At 34.8% G+C, this 24,123-nt stretch overlaps 2 protein-coding genes across 6 annotated transcripts in view; both read left to right on the top strand.

Annotated features, from left to right (window-relative positions):
* The first annotated feature begins 1,458 nt into the window (after positions 1-1,458).
* Positions 1,459-7,483, top strand: LOC123718932. Its single transcript, XM_045675934.1, has 8 exons — positions 1,459-1,619; positions 2,831-2,954; positions 3,358-3,528; positions 3,811-4,108; positions 4,402-4,602; positions 6,154-6,319; positions 6,939-7,066; positions 7,317-7,483. Exons 1-8 carry the CDS (start codon positions 1,614-1,616, stop codon positions 7,435-7,437), a joined length of 1,215 nt encoding a protein of 404 aa, XP_045531890.1. The 5' UTR covers positions 1,459-1,613; the 3' UTR covers positions 7,438-7,483.
* Positions 7,484-10,530: 3,047 nt separating this feature from the next.
* LOC123718421 (protein cab-1) overlaps positions 10,531-24,123 on the top strand; it is a 31,237-nt gene continuing 17,644 nt past the window's right edge. For all 5 annotated transcript variants that reach the window (XM_045674878.1, XM_045674876.1, XM_045674877.1 and 2 more), the window contains exons 1-2: positions 10,531-10,661; positions 14,064-14,251. In XM_045674878.1, coding sequence (XP_045530834.1) covers positions 10,601-10,661; positions 14,064-14,251 — 249 coding nt within the window. In that variant the 5' untranslated portion in view covers positions 10,531-10,600. The remainder of the gene's footprint in view (positions 10,662-14,063; positions 14,252-24,123) is intronic.

Raw genomic sequence — 24,123 nt, 5'->3', positions numbered from 1 at the left:
TACATTTAAATATTAATATTTTCTTTTTTTTTAGATTGTTTAAGCCATGTCTTATTTTCGGGTAACAATAATTACAATATTTTGTGTTTACATTTTCATTCTTATGAAATTATAAGCCAAATTCTACACTAGATTAAGTTTGTACTAGACTGAATGTTCGCGTGTACACTACATTAAATAGATATATTTGAAAACAATACTGGGTTTTGTAGAGTTTATTTTGCATACCGCGAGGTGATTTATGGTTCCTAGATAGTAAGTGTAAATATTATATTTGATTTGCGAAATATTCATGTACCGATAATTCCGCATGTTGCAGTTTAGAATTTCAAATCTATTGCTGACGCCGGCTGTCTTTAGTAGATTTTCTTATTTAATATTTCAAGTTCAGACTCATGAGAATCAAAACGCGTATACAGTGAACACCCCGGCAAAGAATTCAGAAAATATATGTTATCTGCTGGAAAATTTTACCATGACCCCAAGGAATATAAAAGTTCACCTTTATATTTATTGGAGGAATTGCTTAATAAACTTGATAGTCTTCAAAATTTCTACACCCGTTTTATATTCGGTCTACGTAAATTCGAGCAATGTTTCAATCTTCATGCGTCATTTAAGGTAATATTTAATATCCGTTTATATCTTGTCCCAGGTATGAGTATTAAAGAACAGTTAGAATTATTAATCGTTTTTGTTCAAAGCTGACAGGAAAAAGATAAAACACTTTACTACTATTTGGACTTGGTATTATTACTATAACAAACATGAAATGATTTTTTTTATTACACGTTAATCTTATTTTAGTTACTAAAAAAATTCTAACATGAAAAAATAATTTAAAAAATTTACTAGTCCCAAAAAGGTCAATCGTTGGAGACCATATGTGATTCGTGATTTAAGTTATAAAATAATATTACATTTATAATTTGATGTAAGTTTGTTTCTGTAATTTTCCTCAAAATTTAAGTTGAATTATTTTGGTCCTACGTTAGGTACAATAGTATTTTGTACACTACTATATTGTTTATATTGATTTTCTCGTACTAATAATTAATACCAAAGATATTGCCATGAAAACCGTTGTACGAATCAAATTTGGTTTAATTAAAATCAAATTTATTTTTATGTTAATTTTTAAAGAAAAGATTGATAGTAAGCCAATCTATCCGCCATGGCTACTGCCATCGTACACATAATTTAAATTTTATATTTGAAATTATTTGTATAGAACAGTTGCTCAGCTGCTGCTGCTGTCAGTACAGTGTTTATCTCTAAGAGGACTGTACCTATGCACTTTTAAATAGTAAATTTATTCTGTGCTTCACAAATTTTGTTATCTGTGGTTATTGTTTTCGAGTACAACAGTTTCACAGAATATGGCATTTATATTTTGCGGTATAATTTGAATTTTACCGGCAAAATTCTTATCGATGTCCGATTCGTTGTTAATGACATCATTAAATTGAGACGTGGATTTAAATACACGTATATTAGATAATGAACACTTTATTTAACCGCGCAGTTTAAAATAGTGCATTAATCGAGGTGCGTTCACGTTCTAGGCTCTGAAAATATTAAATTAATTTTTGGAATAAGGCAAGGCTGACACCATGGCTGTAAGTAAAGATGTATTTAAATCATGTAATAATTATGTATTTTTTTATAATTCACACAAATTAGTTTTACTTAGTTTTTAGCTAGTTGCGAAATTGTTGTTTGACCAGATGTTTTCAACAAATATATCGTTAGAGGTTAAAATGTATAGTTAAAAGTTGTGTACGGTATATTATATGTGAATATTAGTTCGGCTTCGGCTATAGAGAGCTCTCCGAAGGGATGCGGGATTGAATTGAATAGTTTCCTTGGTCTTTGGTTTTACTAATGCTTACGTAGATTTTACTATTACTATTGTTACTAACAAAAAAATAAATGAATAATCTGAATCGTTTGAAAAAAAATATAATAATTTGTAGCGTGTCGTATTTCTTTACGTCGGTTCTAAATTGACTACTGCTACCAATTGGATTTAACCGAAGCCCGTGTGACAAGTGGATGTGAATCAATTATTCTATAAAACTGTTTGAGTTTCAGTAGGACACAAAACTGTGATCTCGTCTGTGTGTATATAAAATATTTTTGACACGTACATTACTCTGACCATATGTCAGAAGTAAAATACATCTGAACATTCGCCAAAAAAAAACATTCTATAGCCTCTATTAAATAGGCACTCCCTGTTTTTTTTAATATTTCGTTTTACCGCATACACATAGTGTATTAATGTGTTTAATTTAATAAATATTATAATTCTTCTTACTTAAAAAATTGAATCGTTAAAACTTGAACAATGTTTTACTTAAAAGGGTTCCCAAATCTTACACATTGTAATGAAATTGAACTTAAAATGAATAAACATATTTTATTATTATTATTATTATGTTAGATACTACCCGTAACCTTTCAATAATTATCATGCAAATATAGATTTTTATAATAATCTCTGCTATTCTTATCAAGCAGTTAATTTATCGCGCTACGCCATGTAGATTATGGCCCTTGGAGTAGACGCGCTTTCTTTGATTTTTAAGCCATTTATGTGATCAGCCTAGTTTAGGTACAACCTACCTACATCACAATTACGCCGAAAAATTAAATATTAATGATTAGGGTTTTCTATTGTCTATCAGGCAGAGGTGCCAATTGGCAGAGCCTTTGATACTTTATATTATTATAAATCACGCCTTTGCTTCTTAATGAATTTCTAATTCGCACTACGAAAATAAGTTTATGATATGATGTGCTTAAAAGTTAACTTAAATATTTTCAGCAACCGGTGTACGACAGCTGGTTTGTGCGTGTGAATAACGTGTCTCATCTGTGGAATAACCAGCCCACTTATATTATATCCCAGGCCATTTATGTAGTTGGAGGACTTTTGACATTGTTGCACGGTAAACTAGTCTTAACGATATGATTCGAATGACGATTACTTTTGTAGCAACATCTAGTATTACGTTCCGCAAAGCAGATTCTTGTTTTTCTATGACAATCCGACAATTTTATAGACAGATATTTAAACATATGTTGGCAAATTTGTTTTCCCATAATAATAGGCAGATTAGATCGAGTTAATGATGATTATTTTTTACTTTTTTGTAGATAATTCCACTGTTTGTAATTCAGATTTTCATCTTAATTTTTGACCTCAGTCTGTTTGAAAAGTCGATGTATATACATATTATATGCGTCCTTTTCTATAGAAAAGCCTTTCAATAAATCCTACAAGATTTTGGCATTTACCTAAAATGTATAATTCTAAATCTATATCGTATTGAAGGTAGTTGACTCTTTCAGCTTTTAGCAAAGGAGGCAGATGGCCATATTTCTGGGTTGGAATATTACTGCATGGAATCGTGGCGGATAACTTTTGGACAATTGTCGTGCCAGAGTTTGATAACTTTTGGCATTCGCAGACACCCATAATTTTCCTTGGAGGACGTTTACCTTTACACATTATATTACTTTGTAAGATATATAATTGTATATAATAACGAAATTAATTTTTGAACACCAGATCAGATAGAACATAAAAGACATAAACGGCTGATTTAAGCTCATAAATGATTGTCCCTATTTCAGTATATTAGGGCATTGTTGTTTTGTAATGTAAACTCTATCTTCGCTTACGCATGCAAAAATTCCTGCGAAGATGGGAAGTCTACCACAGTTTTTTAATCATTATTCTATGTAGTAATTTAAGTGTTTGTCTTCCCAGTAAACAAGGTTAAAATAGTACAATAATTTCAGACCCTGTGTTTATATACAACGCAGCATATGCGGTATCTAAGCTGAATTTACCAAAATATGCTGAGCCATTCGCAGTAGGACTGGTTACTGTGCTAATAGATATACCATATGACATCGTGGCTGTTAAATTTGTACATTGGGTGTGGCACGACACGGACCCTAACATATTCGATCGCCATTACTGGGTGCCATGGAACTCATATTATTTCCACGCTACATTTGCTGCCAGCTTCTACTACTTGTTTCATGCCACTAGGCGGTATTTGGCGCCCAAGGTCTCTCAGTGGACGGCAGCTGGGTGCGTATTTACTGGATCTAATTTATGATATTACTTGTGTTATTTATTAGCTGCATAAATTTGCAGCCACTACACTAATTCACACAATTAAATTAAAATTAAATCAGTTAATAGTTTTATCATTTTCTATTAAATTATGTTTACGCCGTGATGAAAGGAGACACATCATTTCTTATGTTAATTTGGTGTAGACTGCTTTATTTTTACGAATAAGATAACCTCTTTTATAAATCACATTTATTTTGTATTAAATATTATATTAATATAGAGTCTTTATTTTATCCTACTTTTAGGTTGCGATCGGAGTTCCTCTCACTGGTAATATCTTCGGCGATGGGAATGTTCGGTGGAGTGCTTCTGTTCGTGCCCATCTACCACCCCCTTCACGATATGTACAAGATTCACTCCGAGGTCACATTCTTTCTCCTTTTTGCTATATATTCAGTGTTTATCTTGCAAGGACTGCTAAGTGACCGACCGAAAAATAAAGACAGGTGAGTGGGAGGCTATACCCGTACAATAGAATTGATATTGTTATTGCATGACAATAGGCTGATAGAGTTAAGTATATATTTCACGTCACGTTGTCTGGATAAATATTACCCTAAATTATTACATTATTTGTTTATTGGCTTGTTTCTTTAGGTTTATTTTATATATTCGTGTAAGGGTTCTTCTTATTAAAATACTTTCTTAGTATATATGTCGCAGCTTAAGTAAGCCGTTCAATTAACAGTCTAGCCTCTTAACTAAACAGCGCAGTTTAACTAGTGGCCTGAAAGATATTCGGCCATTTGATGGTTCATCAACTAGGCAAATGACTTGAATCGATGACGTTTCATTACTTGCCTAGCCTGTTGACTGTAATTTTAAATTAAGTTCCACTTTCTGCCACCCTTAAACCCGAAACGAAACTCTTCAAACAGTCCATATGGCATCGGCAGACCACAACTTTAACGGTGTTATCCAAATTTGGAATGAAATGAAACACAACAAGTACAATGGAACCGTGTAGTGACAATAATAATGTGAATTTAGCTGTGATGTTTAATCTCTTTTATTTGATGCCACATGATGATTCTGTCGTAGGAATGGCCTAAGCATTAGCCACCTAGTTTATGTAGAGTATCTTTTAGGCCGCTAGTTAAACGGCGCTGCTTAGTCAAGAGGTTAGACTGTTAATTGAACGGCTTACTAAGCTAGTTGGCTGCGACATATACGTCATATTTTAAATTGTATCTCAAACATTGAAATTCGTCTACGAACAATGTTCTTAATAACTTTTTATTCAGCTGATAATTATTATGAAATGGAGCGATAAAGCGCCAGGTCGTAACCCCAGCTGTTTAAATAGACTATCAAAGTTAACATTGAAAACAATCGAATTATTACGATCGTGGATTAATTTTAACTCATTGTTCTTAAATTGGAAAAGTTATTCATTATATAGATTTGATTTTATAAGAAAAAACTACTGAACCGATTCTTAATGAAAATTAAATTAACTCTTTGAGAGATTTCTTCGGTTTTTTTACCTCCGTGGATTATAATTACCAGTTTAGTCAAGCAAATGATTTATTACAATATCATGACAAGGCAGACATAAACCAATAGACTTTAGCGGGATTTTAATCGCTTTTAACTCTAACAATTGTTTTGTATTCAATATTTGAAAACTGTTATTTTTGTCATGCCTTTCAGTCTTTTAAATTGTAAAATTATATTATTATACTTAGAATAAAGGCTGTGTCTAACTCGCTTTTGGATTCAATTTGTTCATCTCCTTTATTTGTTACGCTAATATTTCTCTAATACACACACATATACTTGCGAAGTTAAAGTTTAAATAAGTAGTTTCTCACACATATTTTTCAAGTCATATACAAATTTGATTATGTAGTAATTTTAGATGTTTTATTTGGATTTAGATTGTATTTTGTTTTCAACAAGCATTTTGGTCTACTGAAAACCACGGGAGTGATCTTTACAGTTCAGTCTGAAAATATTACTTTCATTATATTAATATATTCTGTACTTTATTCTAGACTTACAGCATTCGACTACCTACTTCTCCTGCAGCTGATTGTACACTATCTGGCTTATTGGTGCTTTGTGATGTTCATGAACCCTGAGAAGGAAGTGTCCGTGGGCTTCCATCAGCCTGTGGGGCCTTGTGGCGAAAAGGAGAGCTTAGTAACACCTTTCGGACAAGTAAGTTGAGTTTTTTTTGCAATTCTCAGCCTGGAGACGCCTTCCACCTCGGATTTAACTTCGCCCCTTTACAACTTTATAGTGACGTTGAAGAAACTCTTGATTTTTAATAATTTATGACAAAAATTATTTAAAAAATCTTTAAGTTTTCAACAAAATTGTAATAGATACTCATCTGACAATGCTGTATGGTGTTCCAAACTTTGTTTTATACGTGTAGTAGGTAAATTTATTTTTAGAATTACCGTAATGCTCCGATGGGGCGTGTGACATTCTCATATGAGTAAGTGTTAATTGTGGACATGGAAAGAGAAACCTATTGGTGCAGAGCTAGGATTTGAACCCATCTTCGTTGAGTTGTAAATCAGACGTATAACTAATACGACACCCTGCTTAAGATTATATATTATTAACAGGAACGACTGCTTTAATTCAAGATTAATGTCTTCGAAGGATAACTAAATCCTAACCATTTAAATATGGCTTTTGTTCATTATTTCTTCCACGCCAATTATCCTCATCCATTCTACGCCCTTGATATGAGAACCGGCAGTAAATGTAAACACAATTTACACTGATATAAATAAAGGGTAGTTTGATTTGTTTGATATCGTTACAGACATTATATAAAAATAAATTCCTCTGTGCGAGCAACTACGATGAGAAATACTACGACTTCCGCTGCGTCGGAGGCCAGATTCCTCCAAATGGTTCGAAATGGTACACCATATGTGGAACGCCTTTCGAGTAAGTACTTTTTAATGCAGTCTAAATCACTTTTTATTTAGCTATCGAGTGTTGGAGTTTTTTTTCTATGGTAGAAGTCTTCTAATTATTGTTGCTTAAAGTTTATAGCGAATTCCGATACGTTTGTATGTTACGCCACACCTTTACGCTATTTCTGATGATGTTTTGCGTATGTGGGTACCATCATCGTATTTGTGGTTCAATAATGGGTGAGGCCTAGTGGCCGGTTCTATACATTCCTTGTTTGCAGAAACCGCGCGGAGTACATCACGGTAATCAGCGCAATACTGGTTGTGGCCTTTGGAGTTTTCCGTGCTTTATACTTTAAGAACGTGGAAATTCTACCTTTAATAAAGAAAAAGAAAAATTAGTAATTTTATATTAAATCTATTATGAATTAAAAAGTATTTAATTTGAGGTCGTCGCACATTCTTTATTTAATTTCTAACCGAATTCGAAAATGTCAACCTGTTATTTGTCTGAGGTGAAAGCAAACCTCAGTACTCCCTGTGGGAGCGAATTTCTAATGAAATGTGTACATCTTATATCTCGATAACATGATTAATATGTCTTTTACTTATATTTTATTATATTTATGATATTACAACGATTTATATAATATTTTATGAAAATGTAAGTTATTTATTATATGTGTTTATTGTTATATATATATTATGTAATTATCTATATATTAAATAACGATGTATAAAAATATTTAAACGATATTTTGAAAATAATATTTACAATTAATTAGCGGTTGATCTAAAAAATTATCAAATAACAATGGACTTAGTGATTTTTGTATGTTTTTAATTAAATTATTTCTAATTGCTACATTGTCTCTTATTATATAATGTTATATAAATCATAAATTTATACATCGTGTTACTATGACATCGAGCGAAGTCAAATTAGTGTGATGATTGAACATACCTTCATAACAAAAATTTCGTTTATTCTAATACAAATAATTTTCATTTGAGATACTAATTACAAACCAAAGTCTCGACAATTACTTGAAGCATATTTAAATTTTCCTTTTATTTTGTATTCATATTAGATGGAACAAACAAGTGGATCATTTTACATTATTATTATAAACTAAATAATTGTTTAATGCTTAGGATTCCCTGGAAAACAAACGGTTATAGCTAAAACACACTTATTTTTTGTATTATTCTCGCTGGACTGATCAAGTACAGGCCCTTGCAGGTTGAGCTTGCCGAAGAAAGGTGTGAGTGAAGAAAGTTGTTTGCCACTAACAAAGTCAAAGTCAAATATCATTTATTCATATAGGTAACGCAATGTACACTTATGAACGTCAAAAAAAAGAAATATACTTCTCGTGGGAACAACACCCAAATACATAGTCAAAATAACTAACATCACCGCATACACGAATTCAAGTACGACCAGTCACCACATGTAGCATCCGTTCACGAGTATCACGCATGGTCAGCCATCGGCTCACTCACCATATTTTAGGGAGAGAGAAAACCCGACGAATGGACGCCGCCACAAGCAATGACATTTAAGCGAGCATGACGGTCCTTGAAATGTGAACTTGGCTACATAAGAAAATAATAATAATACTAATTATGACTAACTGAAATAATTTGATACCACATGGATCACGGTTTGTTCCCACGTTACAATAAAACATTCGTGGACGTTGATGATCGCCCCAGAGTCTGGAAATGCAGCCGAGAGATTCAGTCGCGTTACCTCTTTATACTATAGCAATTCATATCCAAGCACTAGGATCGTTTAAATATTCATTTATATTATAACAGGCCTTAGCAAGCAGTTTTACTTTAATGTACGATTTAAATTTATTTAAATCGTACAACACTTGTATTTCACTAGGGATTTTGTTGAAAAAAACATATACAATTGACTTGGAAAGAATTACTCGTTTTATGCAGGCTTGTGGTTGGTGCGCTAATTTTGTCTTTATTATGAGAACAATAATTATGGAATCTACTATTATTTTTAAAGGTATCCATATTTTTACGCACATACAAAATATTCTCATAAATGTATTCACATAACCAAAGTTAAAATATGTAATTCCTTAAACTTATGTAGACTGACTCCCGTGGGGACTACCCACAGATCGCTCTTATAGCCCGCTTTTGCACTACAAATATCGATTTAATGTCACCTGCAAAATAACACCATATGACATGATGTCATGAAAGTAGCTGAAATAAAGCTTTGCTGTATTCTCATCGGTAAGATCGCGTTTCTTTTTCACTGCGACCGCTGCAGAACTTAGGCTATTCGAAATACCTTCTATGTGTAGGCCCCACTTGAGTTTACTATCTAAAGCAATTCCCAAGAACACCGCATTATCAACAAAGTCTATTTCCTCATCTTTAATTATTATTTGAGAATTACTACTTTTTACATTTGTAGTTACAAATTTAATACATTTTTGTCTTTTTTTCGTTTAGCTTACGATTATTTATATTAAACCAGTGAACTACGCTGGAGATGGCACTGTTTACATTCTCAAGTGATGGATTTCGTCGTTTCACTTTAAATAAAATCGAAGTGTCATCAGCAAACAGTACTTTCTCGTGAAGCTCCTTTACAAGAAATGGTAGGTCATTTATATAGACGAGGAATAAGAAGGGACCAAGTATGGAACCTTGTGGTAAACCCATAGTAACAGACGATTCCTGTGATATAGCTTCATTTAAATGGTAAGGTAAATGACCTTTTGAATTCTGTCGCTCCGGTATGATTCCATAAGAGTTAGCGCTTTTTTGCCAAGGTTGAAGTTTTTTGATTAGGATTTCGTGATGGACATAGTCAAAAGCCTTTTATAAATCGCAAAAACTCCAATGGCATCATTTCCCAATTATTTAAAATATCTATAACCTTTAGAAATTAAGAGTGCGATTGAAGAACAAATAATTGTTTCATTGCAATATATATTTACAGTTTTATATATTATTTTATTACATTAAGAGCTAAAAACCATAAAAAAACTATACGACCGAACCGAGGCATATGCGGTGACTGCTACGCGCAAAAATCATCAAAAACAGAATTTTATGCCTTAAAATGTGCTTTACAATTTTTTTTTTGTGAATTATGGTGATGTCCATCCCGCTTATCTTATAAGTTTGACGAATCCGTGTTATTCTCAAAACAAAAACCTATATAACCTGTAATTGCAACGGATTTAAATAATTAAATGAATGTTACGATGCGTAGTGTCATCTCTGAAATTTAATTTCATTACGTTTACATTTCCTAACAGAATACACCTTATTTTTCTACAAATACGATACAAATCAGTTTAACATTGTTGATAGAATGCATGGTCTCCAAATGTTTAATATACGAAAGGTCGTATGTGCCTCGTGGCAGCTTAAAGACTTGCCACGTGAAGTTTGTTGTGGGCAGTTATGCTGTTTCGGTATGGAATTGTTTGTTATCATGTGGGCGTTATCGATTGATGCGCGAGTGCGCGCCTAAGCGCGGGAACGATGAACAAGTATCTTTGGCACAAGAGTTCGCACCATGATCGCGAAAGGGCTCTCCTTGGCTCTCCTCTTAGCGTCTACGTTCGCCCGTCAGCCGGGTAAGTAAAATATCTACAGCAATTGCGACTTTTGAATTTATTCCTAAAAGCGAATTTTTTTCTGACACCTGTTACTTGCTGTGTTTAATATTTTTAAAGTTGAGATCTTTTTTTTTTTTTTATGAGAGCATGCGAGCGTAACGATGGTTGTTATCAATCACACAAAACAAACACGCCTTTGGGGCGTTGGTAACTTTAACAGAAATAATTTTTTATAAAAAAAATTTATGAAAGATTAATAAGCCTTTAATATTTTAATATATTTGCAGGTTAGAAATGAAAATTACATTTTTAATTATTCAATAAGAAATTTTATTGCCTGTAACTTTTAGCATTTATAGTATTATTGCGACGAAAGTTAAAAATGGCTTAGATCTACTAGAACAACTATATATTTTATTCCTCAACTTCTAATTTATTTTAAATTTTCTTGAATGTATGTCTACTACAATTTTGTAGAAATATTAAAAGACTGTTAATCCGTAAATTTATTTTAAGAAGTAAAACTGAACTTGAATTATAAAATGTATGTATAATAAATACATGATTATAAAAAAGTTTTAAATTATTTTCATATCATCGTAAAATTAAAACTGAACGTTGTGTATTCAAAGGCAGTAATTACTTTTTGGGAGATTTATATTTTCCATTGAAGTCGCTTTTCAAAAACCCCTTGATAATAAATACTGTATTTCAATATGACTACAGATTGAAATAAAAAAATCTTTATATTTATTTTTTATTAAAAGCTATTATATTTAATTGCAAACCAATATGAATAATTTTCGTGTTTAATTTATAAGTTTACAATACCAAAGAAGAAACTTCAAAACACACTGAGTACATATTCCACTATGTGTAACTAGCTGCCCATTGAAGTATTGCCGAACCAATTTGACTTAGGGTCCTTTATGAAAAGAGCGTCCCAAATATTAAAAGGCCGGCAAAGCACTTGCGAGCCTTCAGGCAATATGTGTTCATGGGCAACGGTATCACTTGACATCAGATGAGCCTCCTGTCGGTTTGCCTCTTATTACGAAAAACACGAAAAATTAAGCGGGCCCCAGCCAGTCTACAATATTGAGTCTATCTAACGTATATACATCATAATAACTTGCAAAATATGTTGCTAAGCGCAAAACTCGAATAATTTGTATAAATTATTTGCCTTGAACATTGTCGAAGGTTTTTTTGGGGAGAAACAATAATTAATGTATTTTATTTAGTACGTAGATATTTATATAATAATAAATAGCAAAATCTTTCATATGTTTTAGTATGTAGCTAATTAAAATGTAGGCTAAATAAAAAAAACATACTAAGCCGAACCGAAGTTCTGGGGGGCAGCTTACAAACAATAATTAGTCTACTACTAGAACAAAACTCAAAGCAAAAACGCAACCAATAACTTAACAATTAAACTTTTTTAAAACACACCATATAACACTAATTTAATAAAAGGCAAAGTTTTAAAAGTATTAGAAAGATCCTGAGTTAAGAGTTTCCAGGTTTCATCGTCGTCATCAATAATTTGTTTATGTCCACTACAGGACTTATATCATTCCAAACTATATACTGTGTGAGGTCGTCGGACCTTCTCATAGATTGGAGGCCAGTCTTTTGCTTCCTTCAAGGAGTCTACATGTGTATAGTCTTATCCACACGCTATATCTGGAACTACACTTCAAAAATACTGCTATGTTTTTCGAATACAGTTTGTTTGTAAGCACTTTTTAAATGAATATATAACTCAAATGTATTAAGTATTAAGCTCATAATATTACAAATACTACACGACCTATATGCCCACTTGCCAATATCTAAAAATATTCCAAGAATGTGCATGTATAATAACTAAACTACTTTGCATAAAAGGTAACGTTAAGTGGAAGACGTAGATATATAATTTATTAGTTCTGTTGAGTTTGAAATTGAGTCTAATATTAACCTAATAGCTAATCGACTACGAAACCGTTAAAATATTAACGATAAGATTAGAGTATTGGCAAGGTTTAGCCTGTGAAAATGTCATATGTGAAAAAAACCTTCTAATTTGCAATATGTATCAAGGCGATACTATTTATTGAAACTGGCCGACAAGGGTTTTAAATTAAATAACATTTAACCTCGGCCTAGTAATTTACTAGTTAAACGTTACTTGGAATTCAACAATTGTACCAATTCATAATAGTAGTCCATCAAATTAAAATACTATTTATTAAGTTATGTAGTTGTAGATTTATTAAGTAAATACCATGTAATTAAATGGAAACATTTAACTTACAAAACTGCCCTGGAGTATATTGCCGAGAGTCTATAAGCTGCCTATTGTCCGTAATATTATTTACAGTTCAAGTTCTTCGATGCCGATATTTAATAACGGTTCAGACAAGAGTCAGGAATTTAGTAATAAGATTTCTTATCGTTTGTAAATAAATACTTATCACCCAAGCCTTTTGAGTTATTTTACTGAGGTGTTTTTCTTTTCTTTATTTGAAATTAATGCGTCTGCTATAATGATAGTTTTGTGTAAGTAGAAGATCAGTCTTCCTTGCTCTGTGTCGCCATCTTGGCTATGATGAGGCCATGTACAAAGAAAAACAAAAAATCTCAAAAAGTATGTATGTTTGCTGAAATCCTGTCGCACATCCTTAGCCGAGAAGTCGGAATTTATGTCGCTGCTCAACGTTTGTTATATTGACAGTATAAAACCGGACAAAAGTGTCATACCTTGAAAATAAGAATTATTTGAAGTATGAACAAGAGAGCAATCTATCTAATCATGATAGTATCTAAATCATGAAAAACCTGGATCGCAAATTATTTTGTCAATTAAAAAATCTTATTATTTTTCGTATACTCATTCATACGAGTATAATTATCATACCAATTGCGAAAATGTGTTAATGATAAAAACCACAACAGTAATAAAAATCGTTTGATAATGAATTAACTGAACCGCACCAAATGAATTCTATGCGAGGGCAAGCGGCTGCAGACTTATTTGTATGCGGTTGACGCTACTTTTTACGTGAGGTTTTTACTTACAGAAGGATAAAACGAGATCATGTTACCCATTTACTAACTAAGTCAGTCAGTAAACCACCATAGGAAATTTAGAATTATTAAACTTATGAATGAATTAGAATAACATAGAATAAAATAAATAGAAATATACGGGTTATCGAGGGGCTAATATGTATAAACTTATTAAAGAAAATGAAACTGATTTCGATTTGAAGTACCTAATAGATATTTAATATAATAGTTCGCTGCTGTTCTGTTTTGGAATAATCATTTAAAAAGTAATAAAACCGAATATATTGTAATGTATAAATCTGATATAAATGGTTGATGTATCGAAACTGATGGTTGTAAAACGTTAATTTTTAATGTACACAGGTTTGCCTTTAGAGCCAGGGTTCGCATTAGAACCTCCCGATAAGGAGCAAATTGACCAGGAGCTGTATCGTGAAATCTTGTCTCCCTACGAGCCACATTATCTTCAATACGATGACAGTCCTAAAGTGTACGTTACTCGTGGAGATATCTTCAGACTTCAACCGCCACGCAATGATCTCTTATCGAAGGTAAATATTGTATTCTATTTTGCATAAAGTAAGAACAACTTGCATAAAGAGTTTTTAAAATTAAGTAAAAACTAGGCTATATAACTAACTATACTAATAACTATAACTAAATTTCGGAAAGTCATAAACATGCATAAATCCCATATTTTTCGTTAACAACATTTATTGAACATTTACGGTATTATACGGTTTTCCTAGTGGGAGTGCCATGCTGTTGCTTTCGGGCTTCAGCCAATCGGGCAGGCACGACCGGGGCAGTACCACTCTCTCACAAAAAACCGGCGTGAAGTGATGCAATAGGTTCATCTTATTGTACTCGCGTTTCGTGCGGTGAGTGAGACTCCCGGAGCCCATCAATTCCCCCCCCCCCAGAATATGAAGATGTAGTTTAAACAGAGATTACCCCAGGGGGGTACCACACGTTTCCGCTGTGGAGAATCCCCCTCTGAGCGTCCATCATCGGAACAATCAGTATTCGGTGGTGGATGCACAGGCTGCCCTTCGTATTCTGGGGTGGGCAAAAACTGCGCAAAAAACTTTAACTTTAGGTTTCGATCTCGGGGCAAACGGAAGAATTTACCGAAGGCATCCCCTTCCACGCTCTCAGTGGACTTTACCAATGTTAGGGGGCTCAACTCTAATCTTAACGCGGTTCACTTTCACCTCGAAACTGCGAAGCCGGCCTTATTCTTCCTTACTGAGACTCAGATATCCTCCCCGGCTGATACTTCCTACCTCTCCTACCCGGGGTACAAATTGAAACATTCATTTGTGCCGCGGGCGGGAGTTGGCGTGTACGTCAGATAGGATATCTGTTCTCGTCGCCTCGGGTCGCTTGAAGGAAGGGACCTATCTAGCCTCTGGCTGCGCGTAGACTGCGATGACCATCCGCGATTCTACGCATGCCTGTATAGGTCCCATAGCGGAAATACCGAAACTGAGCGACTCATTGAGCACATCCAAATGGCTACAGATTCCCTGCTCGAAGGGGTTCCTACCGCTGAAATCGTGATACTTGGCGATTTTAACGCTCACCATGCCGATTGGCTCGGTTCGGAAACCACCGATCACGCGGGAAGATCCTTTCACGACTTTGCTTTAGCTTACGACCTGTCACAAATGGTCCCTGCGATTACGCGAATACCAGATGTGGATGGTCATAAACCCTCTTTGTTGGACCTTCTACTGACCTCACATCCTATCAGAGACCTATCAAGTCTCTGTTGACCCGCCATTGGGTTCATCGGATCATTGTGTGGTCCGGAGTACTGTGCCTACTACGCGCCCTCCTCGGCCCCGTTTTTCGGGTTGTCGTCGTATTTGGCACTATCGGTCAGCAGATTGGGATGGGATGCGGTCTTTCTTTGCATCCTACCCTTGGGGGCCTATGTGCTTTTCGTCGGAAGCTCCAGATTCCGTCGCTGCCTCTGTCGCCGAAGTGGTTCTACAGGGCATGGAACTTTTTATTCCATTCTCTGCGGTGCCTATCGGTGGCAAGTCACAGCCCTGGTTTAAGCGTTCTTGCAAGGCGGCATCGCGTCGAAAGCGAGAATGCTTTAATGCATGGGCGGAAGCGGCGATATCTCGTGATGCCAATACCAGCGAACATAAAAAAGCATATAACTCAGCCTTCAGGTCCTTCAAACGGGAAATCGCTAAGGCAAAGTCAGAGCACATCGCCAGATTTGGCGAGAGATTGGCCCAACTCCCTTCTGGGACCCGAGCCTTCTGGTCTCTCGCCAAAGCTGTACAAGGGAATTTGTGTCAGCCATCGATACCACCGCTGCACAGAGAGGATGACTCGCTCGCCCACACTGCAAAGGAGAAGGCCGACCTCTTGGGCTGTCTCTTCGCGTCCAACTCGACTTTGGATGACCGGGGGAGATCACCACCGGCGATTTCGCGGTGTGATAACTCAATGCCGGAAATCACATTCCGGCAACGTGCTGTTCGTAGAGCACTATCTTCCTTGGACATTCATAAGTCGAGCGGGCCGGATGGTATCCCTCCAATTGTGCTGCGTACTTGTGCTCCTGAGTTGGCTCCGGTCCTGAAGCGCCTTTTCCGGTACCTGTACTCGCTCGGCACTGTCCCGAAGTGCTGGAAGACCGCTTCGATACATCCGATCCCTAAAAAAGGCGATCGCTCTGATCCATCCAACTATCGCCCAATCGCAATAACCTCCTTGTTCTCCAAAATAATGGAATCCATTATTAATGGCCAGCTCTTGAGTTATCTAGAGGGCCACCAGCTGATTAGCGATTATCAGTACGGCTTTCGTGGTGGTCGTTCGGCTGGTGACCTTCTAGTATACATACTCATAGATGGGCAGAGGCAATTGAGTCCAAGGGGAAGGCACTAGCGGTTAGTTGGGACATAGCGAAAGCCTTCGATCGGGTGTGGCACAAAGCACTGCTCTCGAAGCTTCCAGCCTACGGGCTTCCTGAGAAATTATGCGACTGGATCTCCAGCTTTCTAGCCGATCGGAGCATCAAGGTCGTCGTCGACGGAGCATGTTCCGACCTTAAACCCGTGAATGCTGGGGCTTATAGGACATAAGGCTGTGTTCTGTCCCCGACCCTGTTTCTTCTGCATATCAATGACATGTTGCAACTTAGCAACATTCATTGCTATGCGGACGACAGCACTGGGGATACTCTTTAAACTGGCCGGGCAGGTATTTCTCGGGCAGTTGTCGATGAGTACCGGAACAAACTTGTGTCTGAAGTCGAAACTCTTTTACGTGGAGTCTCGGACTGGGGTAGACTAAACCTAGTCCAATTTAACCCCAAGAAGACACAAGTCTGCGCGTTTTCCGCGAAAGAAAATACCCTTTGTCGCTACTCCTCTTTTCGAAAACACTCTTCTTGAAGCCACAGCCAGCATCGGAATACTTGGCGCTAACATATCGAACGACGTTCAGTTTCGCGGTCATTTGGAGGGAAAGGCTAAATAGCCTCCAAAAAGCTTGGTGTGCTCAGCAAGGCGAGACGGTACTTCACTCCGGGCAACCGCTTGCAACTCTATAAAGCGCAAATACGGGCCGTATTCATGTTACACATGGAATACTGTTCTCACCTCTGGGCGGGGGCTCCCCAGTACCAGCTCCTTCCACTTGACCGTATCCAACGAAGAGCGGTTCGAATCGTCGATGACCAATCCCTCTCCGAGCGGCTCGATCCTTTGGCGTTGCGTAGAGATGTGGGGTCACTCTGCATCTTCTTCCGCATTTACCATGGAGAGTGTTCAGAGGAGTTGTTCGGATTAATACCTGCAGCTGAGTTTCAGCATCGGACGTCGAGGCAAAATACAAAATTCCACCCGTATCACCTCGACGTCCGACGTTCCACGACTGAGCGTTTTTCAAGGCAATTTTTGCCGCGCACCACCGCTATGTGGAACCAGCTGCCCACTGAAGTATTTTCGAACCAATTCGACTTAGGGTCCTTCAAGAAAAGAGCGTACAAATTCTTAAAAGGCCGGCAACGCACTCGCGAGCCCTCTGGCATTGAGTGTCCATGGGCGGCGGTATCACTTAACATCAGGTGAGCCTCCTGCCCGTTTGCCCCCTATTTTATTAAAAAAAAATGTATTCATATCATCGGCAGCGTTGATGCTCCAGTCTAATTTCTTTCTCAGACGGAGAAAACATATAAAAACTTATTATTGTCACGATCCAAGGCATGTTGCTTTATCAAGATCGAACTTGTGTCACCGCAGTAAGCTCTTTTCGGTTCTAACTGATTATGCAGCAACTCTCAATTCAACTCGCATTATACATCCTGACTTATCATTCACTTTTCAATATTTCCAAACATTACATCAAATGCTTTGAAAACTAAACAAAGAAATCAAATCACAATTTGTAGTAGAATAAAGATCTATTAACGGCTACAGCAGCAAGGGCAAACTTACCAGAATGTGGTTAAACAGAAATTCGTGGAATACTACCAAGACCAGGCTCGTCAGAACTTTGGTATTTTTTGGTACGGATCAGAGTTCAAGTCAATTCGTGCAGGAGAGCGAAAAAAGATAGAGGTATTCAAGATGTAGTATTGGAAGACAATACTGCGAATACATGAACTGCAAAAAGTCCATTTTCAACCAACTAAAGATCACCACAAGACTGTCGATTACCATTAAGACAATTCAACGTCGTATACGTTGAATTGTAACGTACGTTAGGGCTTTCAAGACAGGCGCGATCTTCAGTAATGAAAACTACGAAGATGAAGAAAAAGATCCATTATCTCGTTTAATATAAAAGGTAATACTTAATGCGAGAATCTCAATAACGTTATCGCCTTTATGTACATTAATTTTATTACTAAGGTACGAGAACGGTTACAGACAAGTTGATGAACCGTGGACAGAGTCAAATTGTATATTCAAACAGGGTGCCAGCTTTCTTAACAGAAGACACCGCATGTTAGTATCTACCCTTAATAGGCGAGATACTTAATTTTGCTTGTATGCAGTTCGCTTTCATGTGGTTTCAAATTCAAGCACTCTCCGGAAATTGAGGGCACGGTAATCCGGATTACTTCGATTGAAAGCTCTTCTGGGTAGTGATGTTACAGTAAAAGGAGTTATTTCTTGCTACTATGCCCTTAGGAAACATTCAGTAGAACTATTCAAATACAATTTTCTTGTACTGAACACCTCAATCATTCATCATGTATTAGGATATTAATAACGGTACTTGAATAAGCAAACAAAAACATAAATAACAGGCATTGGTTCGAACTCGGCTGTGCACAAATGGGTTTTTGTTTCTAAGTGAGCATTTAATACTCGCTCGTACGGTTAGGAAAAACATCACCTGACTATTAAAAAACACATTACGAAACAGAAAGAGAAATCCAAGACCTAGACAGCACCACTGGATTATAATATGGATAGTATATTCAACAGAATTTTCTAATATAATCTTCAAATGTATTTATCCGTATATGTATGTCACAGTTACAAACATATAATATAACATAAGAATATTATAAAGCTTACATCCAATTTCTAAACCCAACAGAGAAAAATTCCATTAGTTGATATTTTCTGAAAATTTACAATTTCATCCATTTTTCTTTTCATATATTCGTAAATCAGGGAATCCGCATTGTGCAATATCACAGAATGTAAATGTTACAGAATATTGCTTCAATGTTATATATCAATGCGAGAAGCCTTTAAAAGCTTCGAGTTTTACTATTTGTTAGCTAGCTCTTATATTAAGAATTCCATTTGCAACTTACCTCTTTTTATTCCCTCTTTATATGTGTTTGTGTAACATAAAAAAAGTGTCAGCTGTGCTTTAGGACATTACTTCATTTAACGCGTTTATTTTACCTATTGATAGACCCAAAACAAAATCGAAAGAAATGAAATGAACCCCATATATGCCATGCCATAAGATAGTAATAGGTGATCATCTATGTAGAGGTCGCTATAGGTAGTCATGCGTAAGCGTGCCCCTCTGAATTATGATGTACACGCGTATGTAGATAATTTACAAGAGAAGTAGGTCACATCTCACCTTACTATTTATAGACCGATTCATTTTAATAATTACGTATTTATACATTAATAGGCAATTATTGAAATGAATAATTATTTTCTGCCAAAACACAAGTTGTTATAAACATAATAATTCTGTTGTTATTAGTTATTTTTCCGTACAGTTTAAATGTGTAGGATAGCATTTATTCACTTTCTCATTTATATATAGAACGATCCTATTTCTGGAAAGGCGTAGGTGGATAATGCGGGTTTTAAGTTTCCTTAAAAACACATTTAAGAAAAAATACCAAGAAATGGAAATATAATGGGATTGTAAATTAGTTTATAATAAATAAACTAGCTCTAGCTTCGGGTATAAAAGGTATAATTAGCTAGAGTTCGAAGACACGATCCTAGGATTGAGAGCTTTGTTTAAAACCTATAAAAATTGCAAGTTGTACAATATCAGTTAGGTTTAATATTTATAAAGCCTTGTCTAGCAGAACGTGGCACTTTAAGCAAAGTAGGCAAACGTCGGCCTACGTCATCACATTCCCCGCTCTATCGATCTCCAGTATTCAACAAGTACTCGTTTATACTTGAATGTTACTTCTAGCCAGAACAATAAAACTCGCTATGTAGGGGGTAAAATACTCAAAATAATCTTACTTCTTGGATGCATCACCCTTTTGAAAATCCATCATAAATGAAAAAGAAAAACGTCAGATACACGTGTGATGCATCGGACTTTCGCGTAATGTCCATTGAATCAGTACAACAGTATTATCTTGAAGCAGTTTTCTTTTTTATAACGATAGCTTATCTAATTTCAATGATTTGTTGAATATAAATTACCAGTTCTGTGAATACTGAATGAAAATTATTATTTTAGTACATTAATTAGTTTTGGTAACTTGAAGATTTGCCGCAAACAACATAGTTTACAAACTTGAATTGAAGTGAATAAGCAAGCAAGTAAACTTGCTTAATAGAAATAACTGTAACTAAATAATACTAAATAAGTTTTCTGAGTTAAGTATGCTAAGAGTAACTGTTTTATCGCAACAGATAGCGCGTTATCGCTAGAACAATGACGTTCAGTTTAAGGATGTATATACACGACAATAACCAGTTTAATTAATCAAGTTCGGCGTACTTTCTTTGTAATAAATACTAAATAATACTCCAGTATAGTTTACAAGCCAAACGCTACCTGGTAAACGACAAAGGTCGCGGTGAAAATATTAAAAGCCTGTCAGAACCACACGCAAAGCGTTATTAATTTTTTAAAAGGCATACATTTTTAAATTTTAACATTGTGTTTGTCGCGCTCTATTTGACGTATTTACAATTTTTTGAAAACTTTACACTAACTGAGCGTAGCGACTATATATATTATAATAATAGATGAGCCATTTTGAAGTTGAAATCCATATCAACAACACTTATAATTATAATTCCAAGTCGTTTGCTAAATAAATCAGTCATTTTATTCGTGTATAAGATACAACTCCCACTTAAGCTCACCCACGCAGTGTAGCTGCTACTTATAATAATATCACTGAACTATTTTAAAATAAACTGTTGTATTTGTGATGTTATTTTTATATAAATTGTGCTCTTTGCTTCTTCCCTTCTTATTGATAAAATATAATTGAATAGATATTGCAATTTGGTGTTTTAGACTTACGTGTTTCCTACACGATTTTTTATATCACAATTGATCAAAAACAATACACGGCAACAGTTATTCAACCATTTTTATGTTTTTTTAAATTCATCTAAAGGCATTAGTCAGATACAGAGACAGGTGATGGCATTTAATCACACAAAAATAGATTTTTGAATCAACATATAAGCTTTATTTGGCTATCTTTTTATTCTGGCGTAAACGGATTGGTTTGATATAAATTGATTATGCAACAAAATCAATCAAAAAGTTATTAATTATTCCCTTTATACAACTTCAGGTTTTAACATTAAAATTTTATTAGTATCTACTGTCTATGCTAAATATCTATTTTTAGCAACTGTGCCGTATGACTACGTACTTGAATAAATTATTGTATCGACGATTATTTTGCCAGCAGTATTAAAGTGAGGTGACAAGTCCAATGATTTTATAAATAAATTTACATATAATGATAATTATTCAAAATGTTAATAAATGTTGCGTTCTTCTTAGACTCGCAATTACTTAATATATTGTTTTTCGTTTCGGGGTTTATTCCGTTTCAAAAGAACGTTAACAAAGAGTTTCATGAAATATTGATTTGAAGAACAGTCTCTATAAACATCCGCGCTAAGTCGATAAATCTGTTTACGAGACAGATTAATAATTAATTATCCGCTGAGGCGCGAAACGTGTGTCAATTATTACACGTAACGTAGCTCTATGATACTAAGTTAAGACATCCTCGTTAATTAAGAGCTAATCCGATCAGTACAACATTGCTTCTATAAATTAAATTATTTTCCTGAGATCTAGTATTGTCTTTTGTTAACATAGTTTTTACTTTAAAATGGACTGCGTAATTAATAGTAAGCGACACTAATTCAAGTTAACAATTCATTTAATTGGACTACCAATATAACAGACTCTTTTATTTTAAGTCCGTAATTTGGCTGACTTATAAGTTAATATATACTAAAATAACAACGTCATCGGCTGTCGGCTGTCGGCTGTCGGCAAAACGGATAGTCGTAAACTATCCGTTTTTAGGTCCAAATATGAGTAGTCCCTTCGATGTTATAACAGATTTGGACTGTATTTGTATTTGGATTAATGGCTAACTAAGCGACATGTATTTTCTATACAAATGTATAAAATTCTTCCCCTCTAAATTCTGAGCCAAGGCTGTAAATTTTAGTTTTCGCACGCCTAACATGACGTCACTACCCCATAGTTGAAGCCAGTCGCCATCATCCTCTTTAGTGTTTAATGCAAAACACAAATCATAGATCTCGTAACAAATAATACATTACAAAACCAAGTTTTATTTTTCTACGCCAATGTATACAAATAATATATACGTAATGGAAGTGAGAAGGACTTGGATCGTTCAATTAATCCTTTTGCATGATGAAAGGATCTACCTCTAAAAGCATTCAACGCAATTCTTCAATTTAAAACTTCTCCCTAAATCATTACCAAGTTATTTACAAAACAAAGCAAAATGTGTCAACAATTTAACTGTCAAAGCTTAAATCACAGTAGAAAAGGAACTACAAATAGTTAAATTCGGACTACAAAGGCGTATTCGCCGATATAGCTGGGGATTGTTGGCGCTTCAATTTAGAGTGCGCAAATGCGAAATGTACCAGCTTTTGTTTCCTAAAATGGCAATTAAACTAAACGAAATAAAAGAAATAAAACTTCATTAATCTGAATTTACTACATTACTTACATAACTCTACATTGGAAGCTAATTACATATATTAAAGTGCATTCGAGTGGACTATTATGTCCATGTGAGAAATTAGCTTTGCTTGCCCATCATTACCTCGATAGATATCATCGGCTTTCAATTAATCAATGCTGTTGAAACCAATCTATCGCCATATCACACTTTACAATCGAATTATATTGAGTTTTTTTCCTGACGATAAAGACATACTATTTAGGTAGGTATAGAACGAGGTCGATACGTCTGTTAATCTTCTGCTTAATCCATACTTATTATTTATTGGTTTCACTCACTTTTTTAGATTTCTGCAACTGCTTTATTGATATTTCTCTAACACACATTACATACATTTTGATTGAAATGTTTCAATCTTTCTCTTAGAATGTTATTCAATTTATAAATTTATCTTTTACTAACACTAGAATACATTATTAACACTATTAAAACAAAATTAGTACCCTTGATTACGTTATTCAACACGGCTTCATATCGCGTCAAAGCTGTCATGCAACTAATAATAATTTTAAATCTAAGCTTCGAAACTACTAAATTATTCCTTATATGATGCGTTAAAGTGAGGGTTATTTATGTATCATTCAGCTTTGTAATTTTCCAAATTAATTAACAAAAATATATATATATATATATTTGTTGATGATAACGGCTAAAAAGTTTATCCCTATAAAAATATAAATGGCAAATGGAAAACAAGTTCAATTTGAGAGCTTTTGTAACGCCGTAGGTACTTAGGCATACAAAGGTGATTGTGGTAAGTAGCACTTGCGTTGATTAAAATTGATAAAAAACACTAAAAATAACCAGGAAAACATAAGTAAAAATATGGGTAAAGTCATACTTAATGAACAGCTATCTCTTGATTACGAGTAAAAACACTTACCACCAAAAAGAACCTGACTTGTTCAATATTATACAATTATAAACCCTACATTCAATACTCTGTATATTTTA

Source organism: Pieris brassicae, chromosome Z (assembly GCF_905147105.1).
Source record: "Pieris brassicae chromosome Z, ilPieBrab1.1, whole genome shotgun sequence".
Classification (NCBI taxonomy): Eukaryota; Metazoa; Arthropoda; class Insecta; order Lepidoptera; family Pieridae; genus Pieris; species Pieris brassicae.
This window is presented reverse-complemented; position numbering and strand designations above follow the sequence as displayed.

What these genes read in the sequence shown, in the direction of transcription:
- LOC123718932 (XM_045675934.1), top strand. An exon ending in ACTTTTGACATTGTTGCACG is followed by an intron (nt 2,955 to 3,357) that starts GTAAACTAGTCT and finishes TGACTCTTTCAG; the next exon opens with CTTTTAGCAAAGGAGGCAGA. An exon ending in TCTCAGTGGACGGCAGCTGG is followed by an intron (nt 4,109 to 4,401) that starts GTGCGTATTTAC and finishes TCCTACTTTTAG; the next exon opens with GTTGCGATCGGAGTTCCTCT.